The sequence below is a fragment of the Siphateles boraxobius genome, unplaced genomic scaffold, assembly GCF_051911475.1.
Source record: "Siphateles boraxobius isolate OS27281-9 unplaced genomic scaffold, OSU_SipBor_1 12, whole genome shotgun sequence".
NCBI classification, from domain to species: Eukaryota; Metazoa; Chordata; class Actinopteri; order Cypriniformes; family Leuciscidae; genus Siphateles; species Siphateles boraxobius.
Window position 1 is genome coordinate 20,939,325 of NW_027508722.1, and position 25,548 is coordinate 20,964,872.

The 25,548-nt window shown below is 43.9% G+C and overlaps 1 protein-coding gene across 1 annotated transcript in view; it reads left to right on the forward strand.

Moving 5' to 3' along the window:
* The window catches only part of kcnn3 (potassium intermediate/small conductance calcium-activated channel, subfamily N, member 3), a 92,512-nt gene that overhangs the window by 48,064 nt on the left and 18,900 nt on the right, over positions 1-25,548 (forward strand). The window contains exons 4-6 of the mRNA XM_077210853.1: positions 854-1,150; positions 12,298-12,419; positions 17,147-17,288. Of these exons, the coding sequence (XP_077066968.1) occupies positions 854-1,150; positions 12,298-12,419; positions 17,147-17,288 (561 nt within the window). The remainder of the gene's footprint in view (positions 1-853; positions 1,151-12,297; positions 12,420-17,146; positions 17,289-25,548) is intronic.

Consider the following 25,548-nt stretch of genomic DNA (forward strand, 5'->3'; position numbering starts at 1 on the left):
GCGATAAACGTTTTATTAAGATGTTGAAAATAAATATAAAGTTGACAGCTCCAGAGAAACAAAAGAAAGACCAGTTGGTGCATAAACTTCAGGGTGACTCACGGCCCAAAATAACAAACAAAAAGTCAATATAAAAAAAGACAAAATATCTTCCTTCGAGAGATCATAGAAAAATCCAATTGATTAACCTAAATACACTATCAAAACAGAGCGAACATTACAAAGGAACCCAACACTTCTTAAAATATATAACAATCACACAATCAAACAATAACATTGTTGGTGGGGAGACAGGAGAAGTGTGACCGGCCCGAAGTCACAGCAGCTCCTTGAAGAGCGGAAGAGATGGTTTAAAACCTGCCGCAATCAGTGCCATCCAGTCCAATGAAGACAGGCAGAGCCATCAATCAGCTGGTTAAAGGATGCTACTCAGGACAAACAACACACACACACATAGACAAAACAAATTCAAAGCAAGAAAAAATTCATAATATAAAAGAACACAAAAAACACACATCCGTAACAGTACTTTACTATTTTCTTCAACATATATTACACATAGCCTTACCTTAAATGAAATATGTATTTAAAAAACACATGGACATGAAAAGTGTATTTTATTTTATTTTATTTTTCTATCTGTAGTTTTTTTTTTACTATATATATATATATATATATATATATATATATATATATACACGCAGTTTTTATAGGGGTTTGGTTTTATGTGTTCCATTGAGCACTTTACATTTTAATACAAATTTGATATCCATTATGCCAATTGAAACTTTGCCAGGAAACTCTTGCTCAATTTGCATTGTTTAACATTCCCATTCTGACTTTTCCCCTTTAGCTCTTCGTCATTGACAATGGTGCGGATGACTGGCGGATCGCCATGACCATGGAGCGAGTGCTGCTCATCGCTCTGGAGCTGATCGTTTCGGCGGTTCACCCGGTACCGGGGGACTTCAAGTTTATGTGGCGGGCACGGCTGGCCTTCTCCTACGCTCCCTCGCAGGCGGAGGCAGATCTAGACATGGTGCTGTCTGTACCCATGTTCCTTAGACTCTACCTCATCGCCAGAGTCATGCTGCTACATAGCAAGCTCTTCACCGATGCCTCCTCCCGCAGCATAGGGGCACTCAACAAGGTCAGAGGTCAACCCAATGATTCAAAACTGAGAATTTAGGGTGTTAATTATATGTGTAGCATTTGTTTGTGAGTGTAGTTTTCCTTTTCTTGCTGTTTACATTCTTTTGCCTAGTTAGAATGGTTCCAGTAGCCTCTGTTAGCAGCTAGTACTGCAGTTAGTAGCAGTGTATTCTGACAAAATAATATATTTGCAAGTATAACACATCGCCTGATTCCTGTTCGAAGGTCTCTTAAAAGCATGAAATCACATACTTCTGGAGGGTTCTGCGCTATCCAAGCAACTGCCATTGAGATGAATGGGAATGCTAACAGTTAGCTTTCTTCAGGTATTATAGATCAACTAGTCCAAACCTCATCAACTGGTCAACTTTCCCTTCCTGTCTATGTTCAATAGCCCACTTGCACCCAGATTCAATAAACACATCCTCTTTATGTTTTAGTTCCCTTTTATGTGGACAGTCATGAGCATCGAGGCCTGTGATTTTCTGCGCTAGAGGAAAGAGGTTTGTTTGTGGATTTATGTGGGTTGTTCAGTCTCTTGAGAAAGATGAACCTTTCAGCTTTACTGACAGTTTAAAGATTCTACATTTATAGGCTGGTTCACGCTGACCCACAAAACAGCAGAAGGGTTAACATACTGATCAAGACAGTTTTGGGGAAGCTACTTTAAAACTGCTAGAAGCTACTAAAAATGAAAACTAGTTACACTACAGTCTAATAGTCAGATAAACCAAGGGCTTCAAACTTTTCAATTTCTTGGACTTTCAAATATAATGATCCTTTACTAGGGACCTCTTTCCTAAAAAGGCTGCTATTTTCATACAGACCCATTTGTACTGTAAAAATATGAATATTATAATTTTATATTAAATGTTATCTTGAAAATCTTTATTTTCTATCACGTTGACTACCCACCACCATTTGAAGAATGTTGGTAACCAGACAGTTGATGGACCACAGACTTCCATAGAATTTTTTTTCTCCATACTATGAAGGTCAATGGTCAATCAATGAAGTCGGTCAACTGTCTGGTTACCAACATTCTTCAAAATCTCTTTTGTGTTTAGCAGAAGACAGACATTTATACAGGTTTGGAACAACTTGAGGGCGAGTAAATGACAGATTGTTGTTTTTTGGGTGAACTATCCCTTTAAGGTGACTGTCAGGGTTGCTGAAGACGAGGACATGGGATCTGAGATATTGGTACTTAATTAACAAACTTCACTTCTATAAATTTACAGGGACAAAGGAAATGAAACTCCAGGACTTCAAAAACACACAACCATACATCGACGACGACCAACAAACACTGAGGGAAAACACAGGGCTTAAATGTACTGTGGCTAACGGGAAAATTAACAAGACACAGGTGACGGGAATTTCTAATTAAACAGACAGGGAAAAACTAACAGGACTAAACGAAAATCACAAAGACAGGGGGAAACAAGATCACAGGACTAAACTGAACACATCAAAACCATGACAGTACGGGTGGACATGGCGGTGAGGACCCTCCGGGCGGCCATGGCGGTTAGGACCCTTCAGGCGGGCATGGCGGAGACGACCCTTCGGGCGGCCATGGCGGAGACGGCCCTTCGGGTGGCCATGGGGGAGAGGTTTCTTCAAGTGGCCATGGTGGCACTGGGAACCGCGTCTGAGGGACCTCCGCGGCCCCCATAGCAGGTATACTGCGCCCCCCCAAAATTTTAATGGGGAAATTGACAGGAAAGGGGGGTCCGGCAGCAAAGAGAGTCTTGGGCTGGGCAGGACCAGCGGTGAAGAGGGCTTTGAGCTAAGTAGGACCAGCGGCAAAGGAAAATCTGGGCTGGACCGGACTGGCGCAGGATCAGCGGGCTGGACGGGACCAGCGGCGAAGGAAGCTCTGGGCTGGATTCATGGGCTGTAGTTGATGTGTGTGCTGCTCACACACACAAAACAGCCATGGACACCACAATGAGCACTGTGTCTTCCAGAGCAGACTCAAGTGCAGCTTGGGCAGGCGATGGGCTCAGGCTCTGGCGGGCAGGCGATGGGCTCAGGCTCTGGCGGGCAGGCGATGGGCTCAGGCTCTGCCGGGCAGGCGATGGGCTCAGGCTCTGCCGGGCAGGCGATGGGCTCAGGCTCTGCCGGGCAGGCGATGGGCTCAGGCTCTGCCGGGCAGGCGATGGGCTCAGGCTCTGCCGGGCAGGCGATGGGCTCAGGCTCTGCCGGGCAGGCGATGGGCTCAGGCTCTGCCGGGCAGGCGATGGGCTCAGGCTCTGCCGGGCAGGCGATGGGCTCAGGCTCTGCCGGGCAGGCGATGGGCTCAGGCTCTGCTGGGCAGGCGATGGGCTCAGGCTCTGGACTTAATGGGCTTGGAACTGGATGGAGTGGGAGATCTTCCACCACGTAGCTGGATCCACACGCCCATACCGTGTGATCCACGAACTTCAGGATAGACAGATCGAGAGGTTTTACCAGAAGTATCTGGGCAAGAGGGTCTTTCAATCCACCCCAAAAACTCAGTTTAAGTTCCTCTTCTTCCCAGGTCACGTCATCATAAAGATTTAGGTAAAGCCCTGCATATTCCTCAAGTGAGCGTTCACTTTGGAAGAGGATAGGTGTTTCCATGGGGCTCACCTTTTTTTTCTTGTTTCTTCTTCCCCCGCTCATTTTCCGTTTCCTTTCTTCCTTTTGTATGGTTGGTCATTCTGTCAGGGTTGCTGTAGGCTGCTGAAAACGAGGACACGGGATCTGCAACATTGGTACTTTATTTACAAACTTCACTTCTATAAACGTACAGGGACAAAGGAAAGGAAACTCCAGGACTTCAAAAACACACAACCATACATCAACGACGACCAACAAACACTGAGGGAAAACACGGGGCTTAAATGTACTGGGGCTAACGGGAAAATTAACAAGACACAGGTGACGGGAATTTCTAATTAAACAGACATGGAAAAACTAACAGGAATAAACAAAAATCACAAAGACAGGGGGAAACAAGATCACAAGACTAAACTGAATACATCAAAACCATGACAGTGACATAATTTTTTTTTTAATATAGTATTATTAATCAATCTTAATTTCAACAGACAAAATTCTCAAAACCAATAGGGGGTTTTAACTGAATCTTGATAACAAGCTAAATTTACAGGTACATTTGTCCTAATTAAACAACAATATAAATTAGTTGAAAACAGCAGCATTTAACAAAATATTTCATTATAAAAAAGGCCAAACGGCTGCAAATGCCCTTCGGCACAAGAGAGACTTCTGGGAATAGTTTATTTTTGAACTGGAAGATTTACATGGACCTGATGATTTAAGTGATTCACTAAAACGAATTAAACCAATGAAGAGGACCTGCTTAGTGTACATCACAATGTGACATAAAATGTGACAATTTGACATTGTTATTCTATGCTGCTACTGTACTTTTTGGAAAAAGTGGTTTGTTACTGAAAAAGCTACATTATTTTAACAGCTAAGCTACATGTTACTAAAAGTAATGCTTGTTCTGTTGCTACATTTACTTAGTTACTCCCCTGGATCCAACTAAACCCACTTGCTATTTGGTGTGTGTGTTGGCATTTGTTGGGTTTTTTGAGTGAAATAGCATTAAGACGAATCTTATTTTGAAGGTTAGTGTTGGACAGGAGCTTAAACTAATTGTTTTTGCAGTGTTAGGATGCAGCATCACAGCTCAGTGTCAGTTGATGTGACTGATGAATATTTTGCTGTAATGGATTTTATGATTGATGGCTGTGTGTTTTTCAAGCAGGTTTATCTCTGCTCCCCTATAGATGGCTGATTGATGTCTCTGAATATTGTGTATCTCTTCAGCTTTGTGCTTAAGAGAGGTTGAAGAATGGCTGTCAAGTGTTTGATAGTTCAAAGTTTGAGTTTTGTCCTTCGGTGCCATTGAAATAATCCAAAACAGGTGAAAAGAGTCCTGATGTACTTTAATTTGAATGGCTGATTGGAGAGGGTAATCACTTTGTCCTTTGAGAGAAGCTCTTGTTTCAAAGAGATGTAAATGCAAATTCTCTTTCCTCTAATGTGCTGTTTTATCATTAATGATCGTGTGGCCCATCTTAGCTCAGAGATCTCCGCCTTCCCTCTGGAGATCTGCCCTTTATCTGACTTTTCAAAAACACAAATCAATAATAATAATGACGACGAAGAACATTGTTTTCAATAAAGTATAGATGAAATTGAGTACAAACAAACAATGGCAACAATGCCTTGGAGAAGAGCTGCATTAGAATCCATCTGAGCTGAAAATGAAAACATTGAAGGGCTTCTTGTAAATTTCAGACAGGACACCCAGTATTTCACATAAATTATGATATTTCAGGTCAAAGTCTTTACTTTTGAACAAAGACACTGAACAACCTTTGATCTAAAAAAGCTGTTTTGACTTCGAGTACAACCGATGGGACAAATATAAGGTCAAACATGATCTTTTGATGGTCTTAATATGAATAAGACCACCATAGGGACTATTGGGACCCATCACGCCACCACAGAAGCTTGTTTTTGAGAGAAAATGCATATCGAAACATTAAATACAATTCAAGGATATATCTATTTGGAAAAAAATCTGTGCAAAAGATATATTTATATACAAACTATATTGAAATATAAAGGTTAAAGGTTTTACTTTTTCTAGTTTGATCAATATCAAATACGTATTTAGATCTTTATATATATATATATATATATATATATATATATATATATATATATATATATATATTAGGGCTGTGAAAATATTGATCGCGATTAATCGCTTCCAAAATAAAAGTTTGTGTTTACATAATATATGTGTGTGCACTGTGTATAATTATTTTGTATATATAAATACACACACATGTATTATACATTTAAGAAAAAAAATGTATTTATATATAAAATATTTATATTTATATATGATAAAAATTATATATAAATATATTTACAGTCTATACATGCAAATATTTCTTAAATATGTACATGTATTTATTTATATACACAAAATAATTATACACAGTGCACACACATACATTATGTAAACATTGTAAACTTTGTAAACTTTTATTTTGGATGCGATTAATCCCGATTAATCTTTTCACAGCCCTAATATATATATATATATTCTTTATTTCAGATCTCGAGAGACATTTCAGCTCTCTGTCCGCGCACATTCACCAAGTGGATGGATGCAGCACTGGCCCCACTGAGGCTCCAGGGCATCCTGGTACTAAATTATTTCGATGACTGGCTCATATTGGCTCAGTCTCGAGAAATAGCAGTTCGGCATTGAAATGTCGTTCTTGGTCATATTCAGAGCTTGGGGTTGAGACTCAACACGAAGAAAACCCCTACAGTGGGGGTTTAAAGCCAAGGGTTTTTCCCAGAGGGGAAAGCCGTTCCGTATGATCAGAGTTATGCGCATATGCTTTCGTTCTCTATCAATATGGAAGAAACCTTGGTTTCTGTCCCAAGGTCCAGTCCATCGCCGGATGACGCCCAACGTCATGTTGCCGGAAAACCGTTTCGGCAGACGCCTCCCTCACTGGTTGGGGGGTGGTCATGGATGGCCGCTTTGCCAGGGGTCTGTGGCAGGACCATCATCGCTCTTGGCATATAAATTGCCGAGAGATGTTGGCTGTGTTTAGAGCTCTGAGGAGATTCCTCCCAGACATCAAAGGCTACCACGTCCTGACATGGTCAGACAATACATCGGTGGTTGCTTATCTGAATCGATAGGGGGGACTCAGATCGCGCCCCCTATCCAGACTGGCACATCAGATCATCCTCTGGTCCCAAGGGAAACTGTTGTCCCTCAGAGCAATGTATGTCCCGGGGGTTCAGAATCAAGGAGCAGACATCCTGTCGAGGCAGGGGCTGAGGGCCGGGGAATGGAGACTTCACCCAGATGTAGTGAAGTTGATATGGGAGATATTCGGCCCAGTGGAAATGGAGAGACGTCCCATTGTCCACTGTGGTTTTCTCTCACACGCCATGGTACAGGTGTGGCCGAGGCTGCGCTTGTACGCATTTCCCCGATCGCTCTGCTCCCGGGAGTTCTGGAGAGGGTCCGTCGAGATGGAGTCAGTCTACTTCTAGTAGCCCCTTTTTGGCCGGCCTTGATTATGGTTCTCCGACATAATAGCACTCCTGATAGGCCCGCCATGGCAGATTCCTCTGAGGAGGGATCTACTGTCTCAGGCGGAAGGCACGATATTCCGCCCTCGCCCGGAGCTGTGGAAGCTTTGGGTCTGGCCCCCGAGGGGGTTCAGTACCTAGATGCTGGCCTCTCAGCCGGAATGGTCAAGACCATACTTAGTTCCAGAGGTCCTTCCACTAGGAGATTGTATGGCCTAAAGTGGAATGTATTTTCCACTTGGTGTAGAGAACATGATTTAGACCCGGTTAACTGCCCAGTGGCTTCAGTTCTGGAGTTCCTTCAAGATCGCTTCTCTGCTGGTCTCACCCCGTCCATACTTAAGGTCTACGTGGCTGCCATTGTGGCTTTCCATGCACCACTAAGTGATGGGCCTCTGGGGAGGCACCAGCTGGTCATACATTTTCACCGTGGTACATGGAGGATGAGACCAACGACCAGGACCAGAGTTTCTACCTAGGACCTGGCAGTGGTTCTTGAAGGGTTATCACTGGCCCCATTCAAACCACTTCAGTCGGCATCAGCTAAGGACCTGACGCTTAAGATGGCTTTTCTCCTAGCCATTACCTCGCTTAAGAGGGTGGGAGATATTGCCCTGGCAATATCGCCAGCTTTTTTGGAGTTTGCCCCGGGAGGAGTCAAGGCCATCTTGCATCCGAGACCTGGCTATGTGCCCAAGGTGCCTTCCAGTATCGCACGGTCTACGGCCCTGCAAGCATTTCATCCTCCACCACATGTGTCGGCAGAAGAAGAGAGGGACCATGTGCTCTGTCCTGACAGAGCACTGAGTATTTACCTTGAGAGGTCCTCTTCTTGAAGGAGGTCGGACCAACTGTTGGTGTGTTTTGGGTCACCTAAAAAGGGGCTCCCTGCATCCAAACAAACAATTATCAATTGGATTGTACAGGCTATTGCCTCGGCCTACACGGTGCACAATCTTCCTTCACCTTTGGCCGTGGCCATTCCACTTGGGGCATGCCGTCCTCTAGGGCCCTCTACTCAGGAGTGCCCCTCCATGAGATCTGTGAGGCAGCCGGTTGGCCTACCCCAGATACTTTTATCAGGTTTTTTTGTCTGCACCTTCCCAACACGCCGGGTGCACGAGTGCTCTCGTCCTAGCTTGTGCCTGAGACAGTTTCACACTAGGGCAGGCATATTTGGTGCGTGGCATAGTGGGCATTTGTTCCCCAAAGAGTCATTTCTAACGACGCAGTGCGAGTTACCTTGAAAGGGAACGTCTTCTGAGAAGGGAACGAGACACTGCGTCGCCTTGCCACTCCCCTAAGCCGTTCAGACGTAACCCATTTGTGACATTTGTGACCCGTCACAGAAACCAGGGACACAAGTCGGCAGCACAACTTTCGAGCAAAATGAGAAAGAAGAGTTTTTTTTCAAAATTGGTGAATTTCAATTTTTTGCAGAATCTGTTAATTGAAATCACGAAGAAGCCTCTCCATGTTTGAGATAGCAGTATTGGTATATTTAAAAGCTTACATTTTGAGGTTGAAATCGGCTTGTTTTCGGAGATTATAGCATGCAGTAGGGGCATGGCGTGTCATTGTCTGTGTGTATATCCATACTGAATAACCCGGCGCTTTTGCCCCCGCCCTCCAAGTGAACCGCATGGCTACTTATTATGCTGTGCTCTGGCAGGCTCTATCTGATATCAAAATTCAATGAAGATATGCCGCAAAGATTGTCGCAGACGAAATGAACCGTGGCAGTTACACCGAAAATGTTTTCGCCGCACTTCGTGGGCTCGGGAAACTGAACCGGAGGTATAGGTGCGGCCCGCGCGCCCGCAGTGCTTTAATACGGCGGCTTGGCTCGCTGACAGCGGTGGCTGGCTGTTTCATATGTGACGTCCCGATTGCTTTGAATGGGGAACGTTTTTTGAACAGGGAACAGAGTTAATGGACTGGCAACAATCTCCATAGAACATGAACTGGCACAGAGAATCGAAATAGAGGATGCAGTTAAGACCTTTGCTGCGATGAAGGCCCTCTGTGCGCGTTTCTGAAATGTAAGTTAAGCTTAATTTGCTCTTTAGTCGTTATTTAAGATGCTGAACCTGCTGATGATATAATGTGTTTGCGGACATTTCATTTGTGTGTGTATACGCACATAAGAAAGTGGTGTAATGAGATTTGCCACAGTAATTTGAGGAGGTGAAATATGATTATTTGGAAAATTCCTGTCATGACTGCTTAAAGAAAAATGCCAGCAGGCATTTGCCTCCTGCATAAACTTTAATATTGTTGAGATTTTGGGCACACGAGCGTTGCGCACTATTTGCGTTATATGTAGGCCTATGTTTTATTGGTCTTTGTGTGTTGTTGCTGGTTTTGCGTTATATGTATATGGCATATTGGTCTTTGTGTGTTGTTGCTGGTACGTTGCAAATAGAGGGGCAGCACAATTGTTTTTCGCCTAGTGCGGCAGAAGTGCACTCATTCCAAGTGAAAAAAAGCTGTAAAGCACAGGGGGGAGCTTTACAGGGGGTATGGCTTATCTAAATGAGATGTAAATTAGCCCTATTGTCACTCCCAGCAGCAGAGACAGGTGAGAACTGCACAATCTTTAGAGGTTGTTTACTCATCTTTGAGCTTATTTAAGTACCTAGCTTCAAATGGCCACAACTTCTCCAAATATTATCAGATTTCCACATGTTACACATCGTTGGAAAGCTTGGAGATTACACTTTCAGAATCTACGAATAACTCAAAATGCCGCAGAACCGACTTGTGTCCCTAGTTTCCGTGACCGGTCACATTTTTTTATAACCGGTAATACTTTTTTCAGGATTCTTTGATGAATAAAAAGAATGTTTCCAACATTGATAATAACTGAGTATCAAATCAGCATATTAAAATGATTTCTGAAGGATCATGTGACATTGAAGACTGGAGTAATGATGCTGAAAATTCTGCTTTGCATCACATAAATAAATTATATTTTAAAGTATATTAAAATAGAAATCCGTAGTAACTGATACATTCACTTATACAGTGATACAACAAATATTTCATAATATTACTGTTTTTGCCTGTGTTTTTGATCAAATAAATGCAGGCGAGATGAGCATGCAATTAAAATAATGTTTCCAAACTTTTGACCGGTACTGTTTATATATATATATATATATATATATATATATATATATATATATATATATATATATATATATATATATATATATATACAGGTCCTTCTCAAAAAATTAGCATATTGTGATAAAGTTAATTATTTTCAATAATGTAATGATAAAAATTAAACTTTCATATATTTTAGATTCATTGCACACCAACTGAAATATTTCAGGTCTTTTATTGTTTTAATACTGATGATTTTGGCATACAGCTCATGAAAACCCAAAATTCCTGTCTCAAAAAATTAGCATATCATGAAAAGGGTCTCTAAACAAGCTATTAACCTAATCATCTGTATCAACTAATTAATTATAAACACCTGCAAAAGATTCCTGAGGCTTTTAAAAACTCCCAGCCTGTTTCATTACTCAAAACCGCAATCATGGGTAAGACTGCCGACCTGACTGCTGTCCAGAAGGCCTTCATTGACACCCTCAAGCAAGAGGGTAAGACACAGAAAGAAATTTCTGAACAAATAGGCTGTTCCCAGAGTGCTGTATCAAGGCACCTCAGTGGGAAGTCTGTGGGAAGGAAAAAGTGTGGCAAAAAACGCTGCACAACGAGAAGAGGTGACCGGACCCTGAGGAAGATTGTGGAGAAGGACCGATTCCAGACCTTGGGGGACCTGCGGAAGCAGTGGACTGAGTCAGGAGTAGAAACATCCAGAGCCACCGTGCACAGGCGTGTGCAGGAAATGGGCTACAGGTGCCGCATTCCCCAGGTCAAGCCACTTTTGAACCAGAAACAGCGGCAGAAGCGCCTGACCTGGGCTACAGAGAAGCAGCACTGGACTGTTGCTCAGTTTTGCATGTCATTCGGAAATCAAGGTGCCAGAGTCTGGAGGAAGACTGGGGAGAAGGAAATGCCAAAATGCCTGAAGTCCAGTGTCAAGTACCCACAGTCAGTGATGGTCTGGGGTGCCATGTCAGCCGCTGGTGTTAGTGCACTGTGTTTAATCAAGGGCAGGGCCAATGCAGCTAGCTATCAGGAGATTTTGGAGCACTTCATGCTTCCATCTGCTGAAAAGCTTTATGGAGATGAAGATTTCATTTTTCAGCACGACCTGGCACCTGCTCACAGTGCCAAAACCACTGGTAAATGGTTTACTGACCATGGTATTACTGTGCTCAATTGGCCTGCCAACTCTCCTGACCTGAACCCCATAGAGAATCTGTGGGATATTGTGAAGAGAAAGTTGAGAGACGCAAGACCCAACACTCTGGATGAGCTTAAGGCCGCTATCGAAGCAGTGCCACAGGCTGATTGCCTCCATGCCACGCCGCATTGAAGCAGTCATTTCTGCAAAAGGATTCCCGACCAAGTATTGACTATTGTGTGCATAACTGAACATAATTATTTGAAGGTTGACTTTTTTTTTTTTGTATTAAAAACACTTCTTTTATTGGTCGGATGAAATATGCTAATTTTTTGAGACAGGAATTTTGGGTTTTCATGAGCTGTATGCCAAAATCATCAGTATTAAAACAATAAAACACCTGAAATATTTCAGTTGGTGTGCAATGAATCTAAAATATATGAAAGTTTAATTTTTATCATTATATTATGGAAAATAATGAACTTTATCACAATATGCTAATTTTTTGAGAAGGACCTGTATATATATATATATATATATATAATTAAAATTAAAATTAAAAATTCCCTGCTATAAACCATACTTTTTAACATTGATGATATAAGGCTTAACTGATCATTAGAAGCTGCTCATATCCATCAGGTAAAGCTTTTTGCAGCTTGTTGCTTGTGTAACTTCATCTACTGTTACGGTAAAATCCAGACTGAAATGAATCACACGACTGGTTGTTTTTCTCTTTTCAGGTGCACTTTAACACACGGTTTGTGATGAAGACCCTGATGACCATATGCCCAGGCACGGTGCTGCTAGTCTTCAGCATCTCCCTGTGGATTATCGCTGCCTGGACCGTAAGAGTGTGTGAGAGGTGAGAGAGAGAACGAGCGTGAGGAAGAATGAACAAATGAAGCATTGTGTTTGGAACTACGCCATTGTGTCTAGACGCTGTCAAGTTTCTAATGCTTAATGAGGACTCACCTGAATCCCCAGCAATAAGTGGCACTGCCTGGATGAAAACACACCGCTTGAGGTGTGCGAACACTCGCTCTTACACGTCTGCTGTTCTTAGAGAGACCAGAGAGAGAGAGACAGAAAAGGAGCACTTTCATTCACACCCTTGTTTCTGAAACCTGAGACCTGTCTATCTAAACAGCTTTTCCCTTTTTTCCAGACACATGTGCACTCCAGGTAGCAGCCAATCGTGCATCAACAGATTTCCCATGTTGCATCTTAAAAGGTTCTCGGGATAAACTAGGCCCTCAGGCCAGTGAGTGGGTGCTTCCGACTCTGCCAGGCGTGTTGTCATGGTTACAAACTCTGGATGTGTGTTTGTATCGGGGTATACGCTTTAAAATATTGAGGGTTACCCGGATTGGGGACCTGAGGTTTGATGATTGTTTTGATTGCGGTACGCTCGAGCAGCACGATATGAGTGACGGTTTGCACATTTGAATTGCCACATGTGATCAGGGCAGAGTCATTGTGAGATGAGCCTACAGAGATCTGGTCTATTTATATGCACTGCACTCAAAAGTCATCATGTTAAAGGCCTTTCCAGAGGAGGAGTCTCCCTGCAGGCTGTATGCTGCTCTTACTCAGTTCGGCATGCACAAAGTGGGCTTTAACATCCCCCTGACTGGATGAACTTGTTTTGTAAACTATATTCTCGGGAAGTTGCTAAGATGCCTTAAGAGGACTTAAAGAAACTGATGGTACTGCACACATAACAAAAAAGGCTTTGATTTTCTTCTGTTGAAGTCAACATGAAATTGGTTTTATTTATGTTCTTAATACACATTCTTGGTCTATTCTGCTCAATTCATTAGTTCAAGTTAGTAAAAAATTAATCACATTGTTTACATATTTATTGATCAATTTTTTGGTTTCCTGGGAATCAAACCTACAGTACGACCTTGGTGTTGTTAGTGTTATAGTGAGCTTCAGGGAGTTCCACTATCCATCTGGACATCCCCTGCTTCGTGACTGGAGTTCCTTTGGATTGGCCACCGAAGCAGACAAAGAGCTGCTCCGACTGTCTATAGGACACAGAGCACTCCAAATAGACCTTCAAAGCTCTAACAGGGAAAAGTAGATTAGCCTCCCCATCCTCACCGGAAGGGAGAAGAGCTAATAGTGTAATAACCTGTGGTCTAAACAGTGTTGAGAGCACCTTAGGGACATAGCCATGTCTGAGTTTGAGAGTAACTTTGGAGTCACCTATTCCAAACTCCAAACATGAGGGGCTCACAGAGAGCGCCTGCAGATCTCCCACTCGCATGATAGATATCAGTGCAAGCAGGAGAGCAGTCTTCAGTGAAAGTGGTTTAAGATCAACCGACTGAAGCGGCTAAAATGGAAGACCCTTCAGGGCCCCAAGGACCGTGGAGAGGTCCCAAGATGGTACAGAAGGAGGCCTGGGAGCGTTCATCCTCCTGGCCCCCTTAAAAAACCGTATGACCAAGTCATTTCTTCCAAGTGATTGGCCAGCCACCGGAGCATGATAAGCTGCTATGGCTGCCACATATACTTTGAGCGTGGACAGGGAACGGCCCACGTCTAACAACTCTTGTAGGAAGGAGAGACTGAGGTCGCATGACTGAGGTTCAAAGTGTCTAACCGAGCACCAGCCAGAGGACAGGGCATTCATTTCAGGGCATAGAGACGCCTGGTAGACGGGGCTCTAGCCTCAGTAATCGGGGGAAACGCATACAAGGGACGACTGCGCCAGGGATGGGCCAGCGCGTCACTGTTCTTCGAAAAGAACACTGCGCAGTGAGTGTTGTCTCTCGAGGCAAAGAGGTCGACCTCGGCCTCGCCGAAAACACTCCATATCAGACGAACCGTCCTAGGGGAGTGTTGTCTCGAGAAAGCATATCCGCACCCAGATTCTGAATGCCCACGATATGCGCTGCTCTCAGAGAGCTCAAGTTGTCTTGCGCCCAAAGAAGGAGGTCTCTCGCCATGGAGTAAAGGTAGCCCGACCTGAGACCGCCTTGGCGATTGATATATGCCACCACCGACATGTTGTCCATGTGGACTAAGACGTGGTGTCCTTTGAGGTTCGACAGAAATGCTTTCAGGGCCAAACAGACTGCTTTCATTTCCAGACAGCTGAGATGTAAGCTCTGCTCCGAGCTCGACCAGAGGCCGGAGACAGGCTTGCCCTCGTGCAGCGCTCCCCAACCTAGGTTGGAAGCGTCTGTGAAAACCACTTTCCTCCTGAGGGACACCGCCATGGCCACACCCTGGTGGTACCAGTCCTGAGCCGCCAGGGAATCAGGGTCTGTAAACAACCGCGATTCACCGTAATGCGAATGCTCCCCGACCACCATGCACGTGCTGGCACTCTGCGTTTGAGCCAGTGCTGAAGCGGGCGCATATGCAGTAATCCCATATTGAGTACTGGCGATGCGGCTGCCATGAGGCCGCATTGCCATGAGAGAACAGGGAGCTGTGAGGTTTGCGGGTTTCTTCGAGGGTGGTCCTTTCTAGCGCGAGACTCGAGCCCTCTCTTTTCACTCCTGTTGCTAGGAGGTCTTCGGAGGCCTAGGGTTCAACACAATGCTGGGTCGGGGGCCCTGGCGCCGAGGCAGTGGGTAGCGCTTAGCTGGCTGCGAGTGGCGGTGGGTATCAGCCGCAGGGCGGGGCTGAGAGACCTGCCTACCTGGCTTAGGCTAGGGAGAAGGCGGCGTGGTTTTGGGCCTACACGACGCGGAGCTAGAGTGCTTCATCAAAAAGTGTCTCACAGTGAGGCTCACTCGAGCCCGAGGTCCGCGACAGCCGCAGTGAGGATCCTCAGCATCTCTACGTCAGAGTTGGTCCTGGTAGCTGAGACGCTGACACCCGACTGAGAGGGGAGGGTGGGGTCGACAGAGCCCGATCATTCCTGCTCAGAAGCCGCAATGAGAGGCTGTCGTCGTTGTCCGATACACCGACTGAGACCAGGCCCGCCACCTGGTGGGGGGAGAGGGGGGTGCTGGTCTGCCTGGTGACGGACTTCAGGCAAGAGAAAGCGAGGCATGCGGGGACGTGGCCGGTGAGGGCTCGCTTACAACCATGCCTTTGGGCTGCCGCTGGCTGAGGTGCTTCTTCTTCTTCGGTCTAAGTAACGCAGGAAAAGGAAGAGCAGGAGGAGCGGCGTCGCCATCTTGAGAGAGAGCTAGCCGCGTCTGCAGCACCGATACAGGCATGCCCTCGCAGGGAGAGCAGCCGCCAGCAGAAAGTGCAGTTTCAGCGTGGGCAGGCCCCAGGCATGAAACACAATCCGAATGCCCGTCGCCCTCGTGCAGATGGCATCCACACATGGCGCATGTTGAGCGAGGCATCTGAAACAATGCTCGCTAGCTCTTTCAGACTGTATAACGTAACAGTGAGTGAAAGGATATATGGTTGATCGCCGGATGGCCACTGGAGAACGGCGACAGGAGAGAGCGGCTTCCAGGGTGAGTGAAGGTGCAGTCCACTGTGTGACGGCTCGTTCTGGCAGAAAAAGGCTTGTTTCCACAGCGATAGCTTCAAAGTTTGACACAGAGACAAAATTTGTTGCTGAAGTAGAGAAAATCTGCTATAATGGGTTCCCCATTCGGGTTCGAATTCGGGTTCCCTTTATAGGCTCCTTCACCATTAGATGTGCAGTTGCTGCAGCACAGCCAATGAGTGAACCGTCACTCACTGTGCTTGCTGTGCAGCTGAAATGCGTTGTACATAAAAGCTTCAATAATCTGAGGAAAATAGTTTCCTCACTGCGAATAGCTACGCAATACGAAGTGACCGTTCTCGAAAGGGAACAATATCGTTGGAATCACTTTCAGAATGATTTTTTCCAGTTGATGAACAATAAAAATATTAACAGCTAATCAGAATTAATCCATTCTGCTGTAATGAGCTTGAGCATTTAATGCAACAGACAAACTCGCACTTTGAATAAACAGAATAATATTTTCCTCTGGTGTCGACGCTAATATAGTTATCTTTATAGTTATCATGCTTGGTGTGAACGGGCCTTTAATCTGGCAACCCAGGTGAGCGTCAAGGAGGAAACAACTCTCCAATATTTTGAATTTGGACTGCAGTACTACCCATTTCAATTGCAAACTGTCAGTATTACATACTGCACCTTTAATGTTGTGACGTTGACTGAACGTGTAGATACGAGTAGGATGGAGAGATGGGCTACAAACGTGTTTTCTTTTTTCTTTTAAGTTTTATTTTATTTTATTTAGTTTTTATTTTTTGTGTGGTTTTGTTTTTGGATTGGTTTGCCATTATTAAGATGTTCTCAGGGAGGATAAGATTTTTTTTTTTTGCTGCATCAAAGGTATAACAAACATTTAAGAACCTTCTCAAAGTTTCTAGACAGGCCTCTGGGGAAACACTTAGACTTTCTAGAATTTCCTTCAAAGCGCTTTGCAGATCAGATAAGGTGGTCGAAATGGATTAAATAATTTGATGTGAAAACTTTGATGTGATATTTGTGCCTATTTCACATCCAGTTATTGCTTCGCCATACCTTCCACAGCCAGAACCTTGTTCAAAGTTGCTTTCAAAAATCAAATCTTTCCAGACTGAACCGCTGCTTCTTTATTTCTCTCTCAGGTACCATGATGCTCAGGATGTGACCAGCAATTTTTTGGGTGCCATGTGGCTTATCTCCATCACCTTCCTCTCCATTGGATATGGAGACATGGTGCCTCACACTTACTGTGGCAAGGGAGTGTGTTTGCTCACAGGAATTATGGTACAAACACACACACACACAAATAGCAAGGGTTTCACAGAGGTTTCACACCCACAATGGCAAGGGACAGTCTAAAGATATGTTTTCCTTCTCGTTATCTTCTTTCTAGAAATCCAAACATGCACATCAGCCATGTCTGTTAGCAAACACCAGGACGCACCATCTAGCAAACATCCAGTGTTTTTAGGACGTATCCTCCTGTGTATTTTTGGACAGCACATTTGTTCAGCTTTTAGGCTGTTTTAGGACTGCCAGTGTTCTTCCTGATAACGTTATGATGACGATAGCTTAATGTAAACCCCATGTATTTGTTGTTATAATCCCGAGCATTTATGTCTCTGTGCTTGAGGAATGCTTGACAGGTGGTGTAGAGCAATGGTTTAGCAGTGTGTTTATTTTGATATTGAATTTGCAGATGTAAATATCTGTTAGTAAAGGTCACTTTCTGTCATTTCATTGTACTCTCTGTTTTTCTGTTTGGAGTATTAGTTGTTCGTGTTCACATGTCAGTTTCGGTGTGTCTAAATATCCTACCAGAGAGAGTACAGAGGAGAAGCATGGTTAACTTGACGTGACAGTTCTTTTTCTTTTAGGTTTGGGAGTTTTTTGAGATCTCTCACTCTCACTCTCACTCTCACTCTCACTATCACACACAAATACGAGACAATACAATAACATAACTCTAGTTTAAAACACTAAGTTGTTAGAAATGTTCTCTCTGTATTCCTTCTGTAACGGTGCAGCAAGGAAGAAGCGGAGAGAGAATCCAAATGCAAGCACTTAAATAAAATGAACAGGTACTCCAATGGACTCAGGACAGGAACACGGAACAGGAACACAGAACAGCTACCAGCAACATCAAAACAACGACCGACAAACAACACCTCAGGCACAGAGGTTTCAATACACAGGCAAACAAGCTAAACAAGATAACAAGGGGGCGGGGCTAATTAGAAACACCTGGAGAGACTAATAAACAAGAAAAACTACAAAGGACTACAAAACATAGCACAGAACAGGAATAAACAAAAGTCCACACAAGACAAGGAAAACATCGGCGAAGCAGACAACCCACCGGGCGGCCAGGGCGAAGCAGACGACCCATCGGGCGGCCAGGACCCCTCGGGCGGCCAGGGCGGTGAAGACCCCTCGGGCGGCCAGGGCGGTGAAGACCAGGGCGAAGACGACCACTCGGGCGGACAGGGCGGAGACGACCCCTCGGGCGGCCAGGGCAGTGAAGACCCTTCGGGTGGCCATGGCGGTGAGGATCTTTCTGGTGGCCGTGGGCCCCTAAGTTGCCACGGCGAGGACCTACTGCCCCCCCAAAAACATTTCTTAAGGGTAGTTACGGGGTCATAGGCAGGAGCAGTCACCGGCTCAGGAACAGACACCGCCTCAGGCTCAGGAACAGACACCGGCTCAGGCTCAGGAACAGACACCAAAACTGTAACAGCCACAAGAACAGACACAAACAGAAACAAACACTGGCTCTGGCGCTGGAACAGGCACGGGCTCTGGAACAGACATTGGCTCCAGCTCTGGAACAGGCACTGGCTCTGCCTCCGGCCCTGGAACAGCAGACACTGGCTCCGGCTCTGGAACAGCTGACACTGGCTCCGGCTCTGGAACAGGAGACACTGGCTCCGGCTCTGGAACAGGAGACACTGGCTCTGGCTCTGGGACAGGAGACACTGGCTCCGGCTCTGGGACAGGAGACACAGACATGTCCAGGATCCGAGCCAGACGGTCAAGATAGTCCAGGTCCATGAAGGCAGACGGAATGTGAACAGTCTCTGACTGGGCAGACGGGACGTGAACAGTCTCTCGCTGGGCAGACGTGACGTGAACAGTCTCTCGCTGGGCAGACGGGACGTGAACAGTCTCTCGCTGGGCAGACGTGACATGAACAGTCTCTCGCTGGGCAGACGTGACGTGAACAGTCTCTCGCTGGGCAGACGTGACGTGAACAGTCTCTCGCTGGGCAGACGTGACGTGAACAGTCTCTCGCTGGGCAGACGTGACGTGAACAGTCTCTCGCTGGGCAGACGTGAACAGTCTCTCGCTGGGCAGACGTGAACAGTCTCTCGCTGGGCAGACGTGACGTGAACAGTCTCTCGCTGGGCAGACGTGACGTGAACAGTCTCTCGCTGGGCAGACGTGACGTGAACAGTCTCTCGCTGGGCAGACGTGACGTGAACAGTCTCTCGCTGGGCAGACGTGACGTGAACAGTCTCTCGCTGGGCAGACGTGACGTGAACAGTCTCTCGCTGGGCAGACGTGACGTGAACAGTCTCTCGCTGGGCAGACGTGACGTGAACAGTCTCTCGCTCTGCAGACGTGACGTGAACAGTCTCTGGACTGGACGGGACCAGCGGCGAGGGCTCTGGGCTGACAGGAAGTACAGGAAGAACTTCCAGGCATTGCGGGACGCGGGAAGTCCTCTTCCTCCTCCGTCTCCGAGAGCGAGAGGGCGCTGGGCTGGACGGGACCAGCGGTGAGGGCGCTGGGCTGGACTGAACCAGCGGTGAGGGCGCTGGGCTGGACGGGACCAGCGGTGAGGGCGCTGGGCTGGACGGGACCAGCGGTGAGGGCGCTGGGCTGGTCGGGACCAGCGGTGAAGGCTCTGTGCTGGACGTGACCAGTGGTGAAGGATCTGGGCTGGACGGGACCAGCGGTGAAGGATCTGTGCTGGACGGGACCAGCGGTGAAGGCTCTGTGCTGGACGGGACCAGCGGTGAAGGCTCGGGTTGACTGGAGGTCAGATGATGACCTGGCGTACCGTGGGAGGAAGCTCTCCAGACATCGGGAGAGTGCCTCTCTCCAGTCCAGACTGGAGATATTGGGAAGCTCCCTCGGGTTGACCTCCTTAGCCCCCAGCCGGTAACACAATTAAATTGCCTCGTCTCCGAGGGAGCAGGAAGTAGCGAGAGGAATAAATCCCCACGTGAACTGTAATAAATCAGGGCTATCCAGAGCCAAGGGTGCGATCTGACCCGCGAATTCCCGGCTCATGCTGGGGAGATCAGACGATGTCCGTGCTGTTGGCTTCATTTTGGGTCGGTCGTTCTGTAACGATGCAGCAAGGAAGAAGTGGAGAGAGAATCCAAATGCAAGCACTTTAATAAAATGAACAGGTACTCCAATGGACTCAGGACAGGAACACGGAACACGGAACACGGAACACGGAACAGCTACCAGCAACATCAAAACAATGACCGACAAACAACAACTCAGGCACAGGGGTTTAAATACACAGGCAAACAAGCTAAACAAGATAACAAGGGGGCGGGGCTAATTAGAAACACCTGGAGAGACTAATAAACAAGAAAAACTACAAAGGACTACAAAACATAGCACAGAACAGGAATAAACAAAAGTCCACACAAGACAAGGAAAACATAAGACAGGAATCGTGACACCTATTGATTGCATGTGGTTTTGGAAAAATATTTTACAGTTTTTCTCGATTGCTTAAACACATTTCTTGAAACTATGCCTCGTATTCTCAAAACAGTAAACACAAATCCTGTGTAGCTGCAACAGCTACAGTACATGTATGTGTTGTAACAGCACATAGTACAGCTCTCAAAAAATACAGTGGAGAGCAGTCTGAAGTACATCTACCTGTTTTTCTCCCGGAAGGTTCTTATGATCGAGGCGACGGTGAAGCGACTCAAATTTGGCCTTCCTCGTTGCCCAGCCTTCCTCATAGTCATACCATGGACCAATACATGGGCAACTAGAGTGGCACGAATTTCATCCGAGACTTGCCTCCTTGCCCTTGCCCTTGCCCTTGCCCTTCCTCCTCCTCCACTCCAGTGTCCTCGACCTCTTCCTTCATGTCTTTCTGGATCCATTGTTCCAAAACTGAATGAACTGACTCTGGCCCTTTTATCTATCTATGGATGGTTCTGATTGGTGTGTGATCAATTTGACTCTTAGAGTTTCAACTTTATCAACTATTATCAAGTAAATAGTTAAAAGCTATTTTTGTTTCACTATGATTTTTTAAAAGAGATATCATTATTAAATTATAGCCTAAATATCAATCAATAATATCAGTTTTCAGGGATTTGAGACATTTAATTTAAAAAACTGAACTAAGTTTGTCAAATTATCTGATATTTTAAGAGACTTTTTCAGTCATGTAGGTTTGCAGGGTCCTCTATGATATCATTTCCTGTTATATATATATTTTTTTTTGCATGTTGATTGCACCACATGACTTTTGATTTGAATGTTTTTATAAAATATAGCCAAGCTGCTTAATAATAATTTTTTGATAATCATTTTGATATTTTTGTCTCAATGCTCCCCAAAAAGAACTTTAATTAAAAACCTGCTTATCATAGAACAGGTGAATTCAAGTCATTGTATGTGTGAACCACATTATGGTTTGAATATTTATTAGATCTGACCAAAAGAAAAAGTAATTGACCAAGATAATACTGACATATTCCCAAAGTATAATGTTTTAAACCATTTGTGTTCCTTGTGTTTTTTTTTTTGTTTTTTTTTAAATATGAGCTACTGAAGAGATGAAATGCTACAGAATAGGAATTCTAGAAGGAGAGAGAGAACGAGTGTTGGATGTGATTGTGATTGTAATGACTTTCTATAGGCAGAATTATGGGACTTGTTGCTATGACAACATAGCAAGGCCAACTCTGTTAGACTGTACCACTGCCCTGCGGAAACGGGAGTGTTTGGGCAGGGCTTTAGTTTACCAGTCGCTTGGTGCAGCTCAAGGATTTGGGGATGCTACAAGCACCTGTCTATCCTGTCTGCAAATGTAGATATGGAATCGAGGACATTATATATGGTCATAGTGTCTTGAAAAACTCGTCATCTCATTCAAACACCAGCTTAAGGGTAAAGGATTGTTATAGTTGAGTATTAGCCTTTTCTCTCACATCATAACAGTGAATTTTCTGCGTTTTAAACTGGAGCTCTAACACAATGGTCTGGTTTCACAGGCAGGGCTTAGATTAAGCCAGGATTAGGCCTTAGTTCAATTAAGGCATTTAAGTAACTTTTATAAACATGTTTTAGGAAAAAAAAAAAAAACATGGTGTGTATCTTGAGACAAAACAGAGGTACTGACATATTTAAGATATCAGTGCAAATTGCTTTCATTTAAAACAGCTCAACCATACATTTTAGTCTGGGACTAGGCTAAAGCCTTGTCTGTGAAACCGTGGGATATATTTTTGTCTGAGGAGAGGTGGTTTGTCTTATTTTCTCATGATATCAATAACTGTCAGATCTGGAAAGAGGCGAAATATAAACTGCAATGGAGTATGTTTGCAGAAAAATTTATCAATCTGACACTCTTTTGTAACTTTTTTTACAATATTTTTTTTATGTTTTTTGTCTGGGAATAGAAGCTGCCATATGGAAACTCACATACACATTTTTTTTTCCGTGGATGGTCTCATGTTTTATTAAGTGGTGAATATAGGCAACAAAAGTGCTTCTTGAAAATGGGCTTGTTTGTTTTATTTTTATGTCTGGGTCTAGAGTATTTTTGGGTTGTACATTTCTCTTCCGTATGTCCTACAAGTGGGTTTAAAAACATTCAATTAGCGTCTCCACACACACATACACTATACATATATATGCCCCATACACAGTCATAGGAAGCACACTCATTTTCATTAGTCAATTTTTAATTCCATTTCATTTCTTATTAGTAGTTCTCCGACCTCATTAACACTTCCTCTCCTCTTCTCGTCACTTTACACTCTATCTTTTTTTTTCCCCAGACCTCTTCTCTTTCTGCGTTAAACTATTGTGTCCCTCTCTTCTTGATCAGAAATTGTATTCCTCTCTTCCTGTCTACCTCACTCCAATTCTTTACCTCTAAATGGGTTTATTTCCTCATTTTCCCTCAACCAGACTTAGTCTTTTTTCTTCTGTATACCTACTTCGTTGTAGTCATTGATATCTTCAGTTTACACGTTTGTGATGTGCAAATGGGAGTAAATCTTTGTGTGTGTGTTTGTTTTTTTTGTTTTTTTTTGTATCATCATAGTCTCTCCAGTGATGTCTACACTGTTAATGTTTCCTAGTCTATTTCAGTACATGGATGAATCTCAAGAATCTCAGGTCAGGGTCATATTTCTTCCCAGTATAAAAACATTTATTAAATGTAAATTATATAAAAATTATATTTGGTTACTCTGATTAAATTCCCATTACTTCTATACAGTATTGACAATCATACTCATTATCATACTAGTTTTTTTGTCCGAATAAATTGGAAAGACAATTGTGAATACTTAAAAAATCTAATTTTGTCTGCATATCATGAATGAGGGAACCACATTATGGTTTATTCAAAAGTTTGGGGTCAGGAAGATTTTTTTTAACAAATACTTTTACGTAGCTAGAAAGCAATTATTTTGTTCAAAATTATAATCATAAGGATTGTTGTCATTTTAGAAAATTATTTTTATATTTCATCAGAATTATTGCACTTTCAACTATAAGCACAAATCAAGAGAATGTCATCTCATACGCATGGTTTATTTGAACTCATCTAGTTTCCTGATTTATTAGTGGCAATTTATTTTATAAATGAACACACTCTCTTACTTCCCTCAAAGATTAACGCAGTGAAATTCCTAATTTCAAATTCCATTAATGTTTAACAACAGCAAAACAGACAGAGGTTGTCACACAGAGGTTGCTTAACTTCATATAATTCAGCTACCACGATCGCAAACATTTAAGTCAAGATCTATGTTTGGATTTATTACGACTTTGCAGTTCAGATTTCCCCAAACATGAACGGCTCCACCTCAGGATCACTACTGCGAAGGCTCAAGCTCCTAAAGACGTAAACGACCATTACTGGGATATTTTGGCTTCATTTTTCTATAGTGGAAGGAAGCAGAGACACGCTTGTCCATATTTTTTTACAGTCTATGTTTGGAACACAGCAAAATGCGAAACTTCTTTGCATGAGCTTGCGTTTCCTGTCACTCACATTTGTATGTGTTTGAATGCAAGTCAGTGGAATGAAAAGTGTAGTGTGACCGCACCTTTAGTCGTGGGAAAAAAGGTTGCTGATGAACATTTTTCGTCATAGGTTTTGTTAATGAAATTAACTTAATTAAATCGTCAAAGCTGTTCTTTATTATAAAATGAAAGTACATTGATTGTTAGGAGGTTAAAGGTTTAGTTCACCCAAAAATGAAAATTCTGTCAGTAGACTACTCACCCTCATGTCGTGATGTCATTTATTTGAGGTACAAACCAGTGACTAACGTCGAAATGTTAGTCACTGGTTTGTACCTCAAATAAATGGATTACTAAGAAGATTTATGTGTTGCACCGGCGATTTTCCTTTTCTGCCTTGTCTTGTCCTGCCCTGGTTGCACCGGATTGTTTGGGAATCACAGTAGCGCAGCAAGCCTTCCTTCTCATATCTTAATTCGTGTTCCGAAGGTAAACGAAGGTCTTAAGGGGTTGGAACAACATGAGGGTGAGTAATTACTGACAGAATTTTCATTTTTGGGTGAACTATCCCTTTAAGTAGCGCTTGGTTTATATTAGTCAAAATGTTGGCAAATTTTACATTTTGTGAAATTTTAAAAATGTGACTATACCAGCATTTCCCTCTAGCATTTTGAGCACTATTGAACAGATTCCTAAACACCTCAGGTTGGCCATTGTGTTCACATGCTCAACATATATGTGTTTGGCTAAAATGGTCAACGCTTCAAAAACATGTGTTTATCTTCACCAAGCGGCAACCTTCTGGTCTCTCTCTTCAATCCAACACGGAAGTGACTTATAGGCCTACTGCAGTTTATCTACTGGCTGCTAAAGACAGGCTACAAAAGAGAATCAATCCTATAGACCTCCCATGTTAATATGCCAAATTTACAGCAGAAAAAATATGTTTACAGCCTGGTACAAAAAGTGGTTTTGTTCTATTTAGCTAATTTTTCCCTTCATGACAACTGTAAGGGGGTGATTTTTTTTTATAACTCATTAGTTTAAATTATAATAATCCTTAAAGTTCTGCATGATTAAGTGTTGGCCACTTGAGTGACAGGTGGATTGCCGCTGCTGTCACTACTTTCCGTTTGTCTGTTGTCTGTTAGCTGTCACGTCGCTAATAAGCTAATCCCGCCTCTTTGCCCATATTCAGTTATCCGGGAGTGACATGCCAAGATGGCAACGGCCATTTCCGCCCACTTTGGGTTTCAAAAATGCTCTTCATAAACCTATGGGTGACATCATGGACACT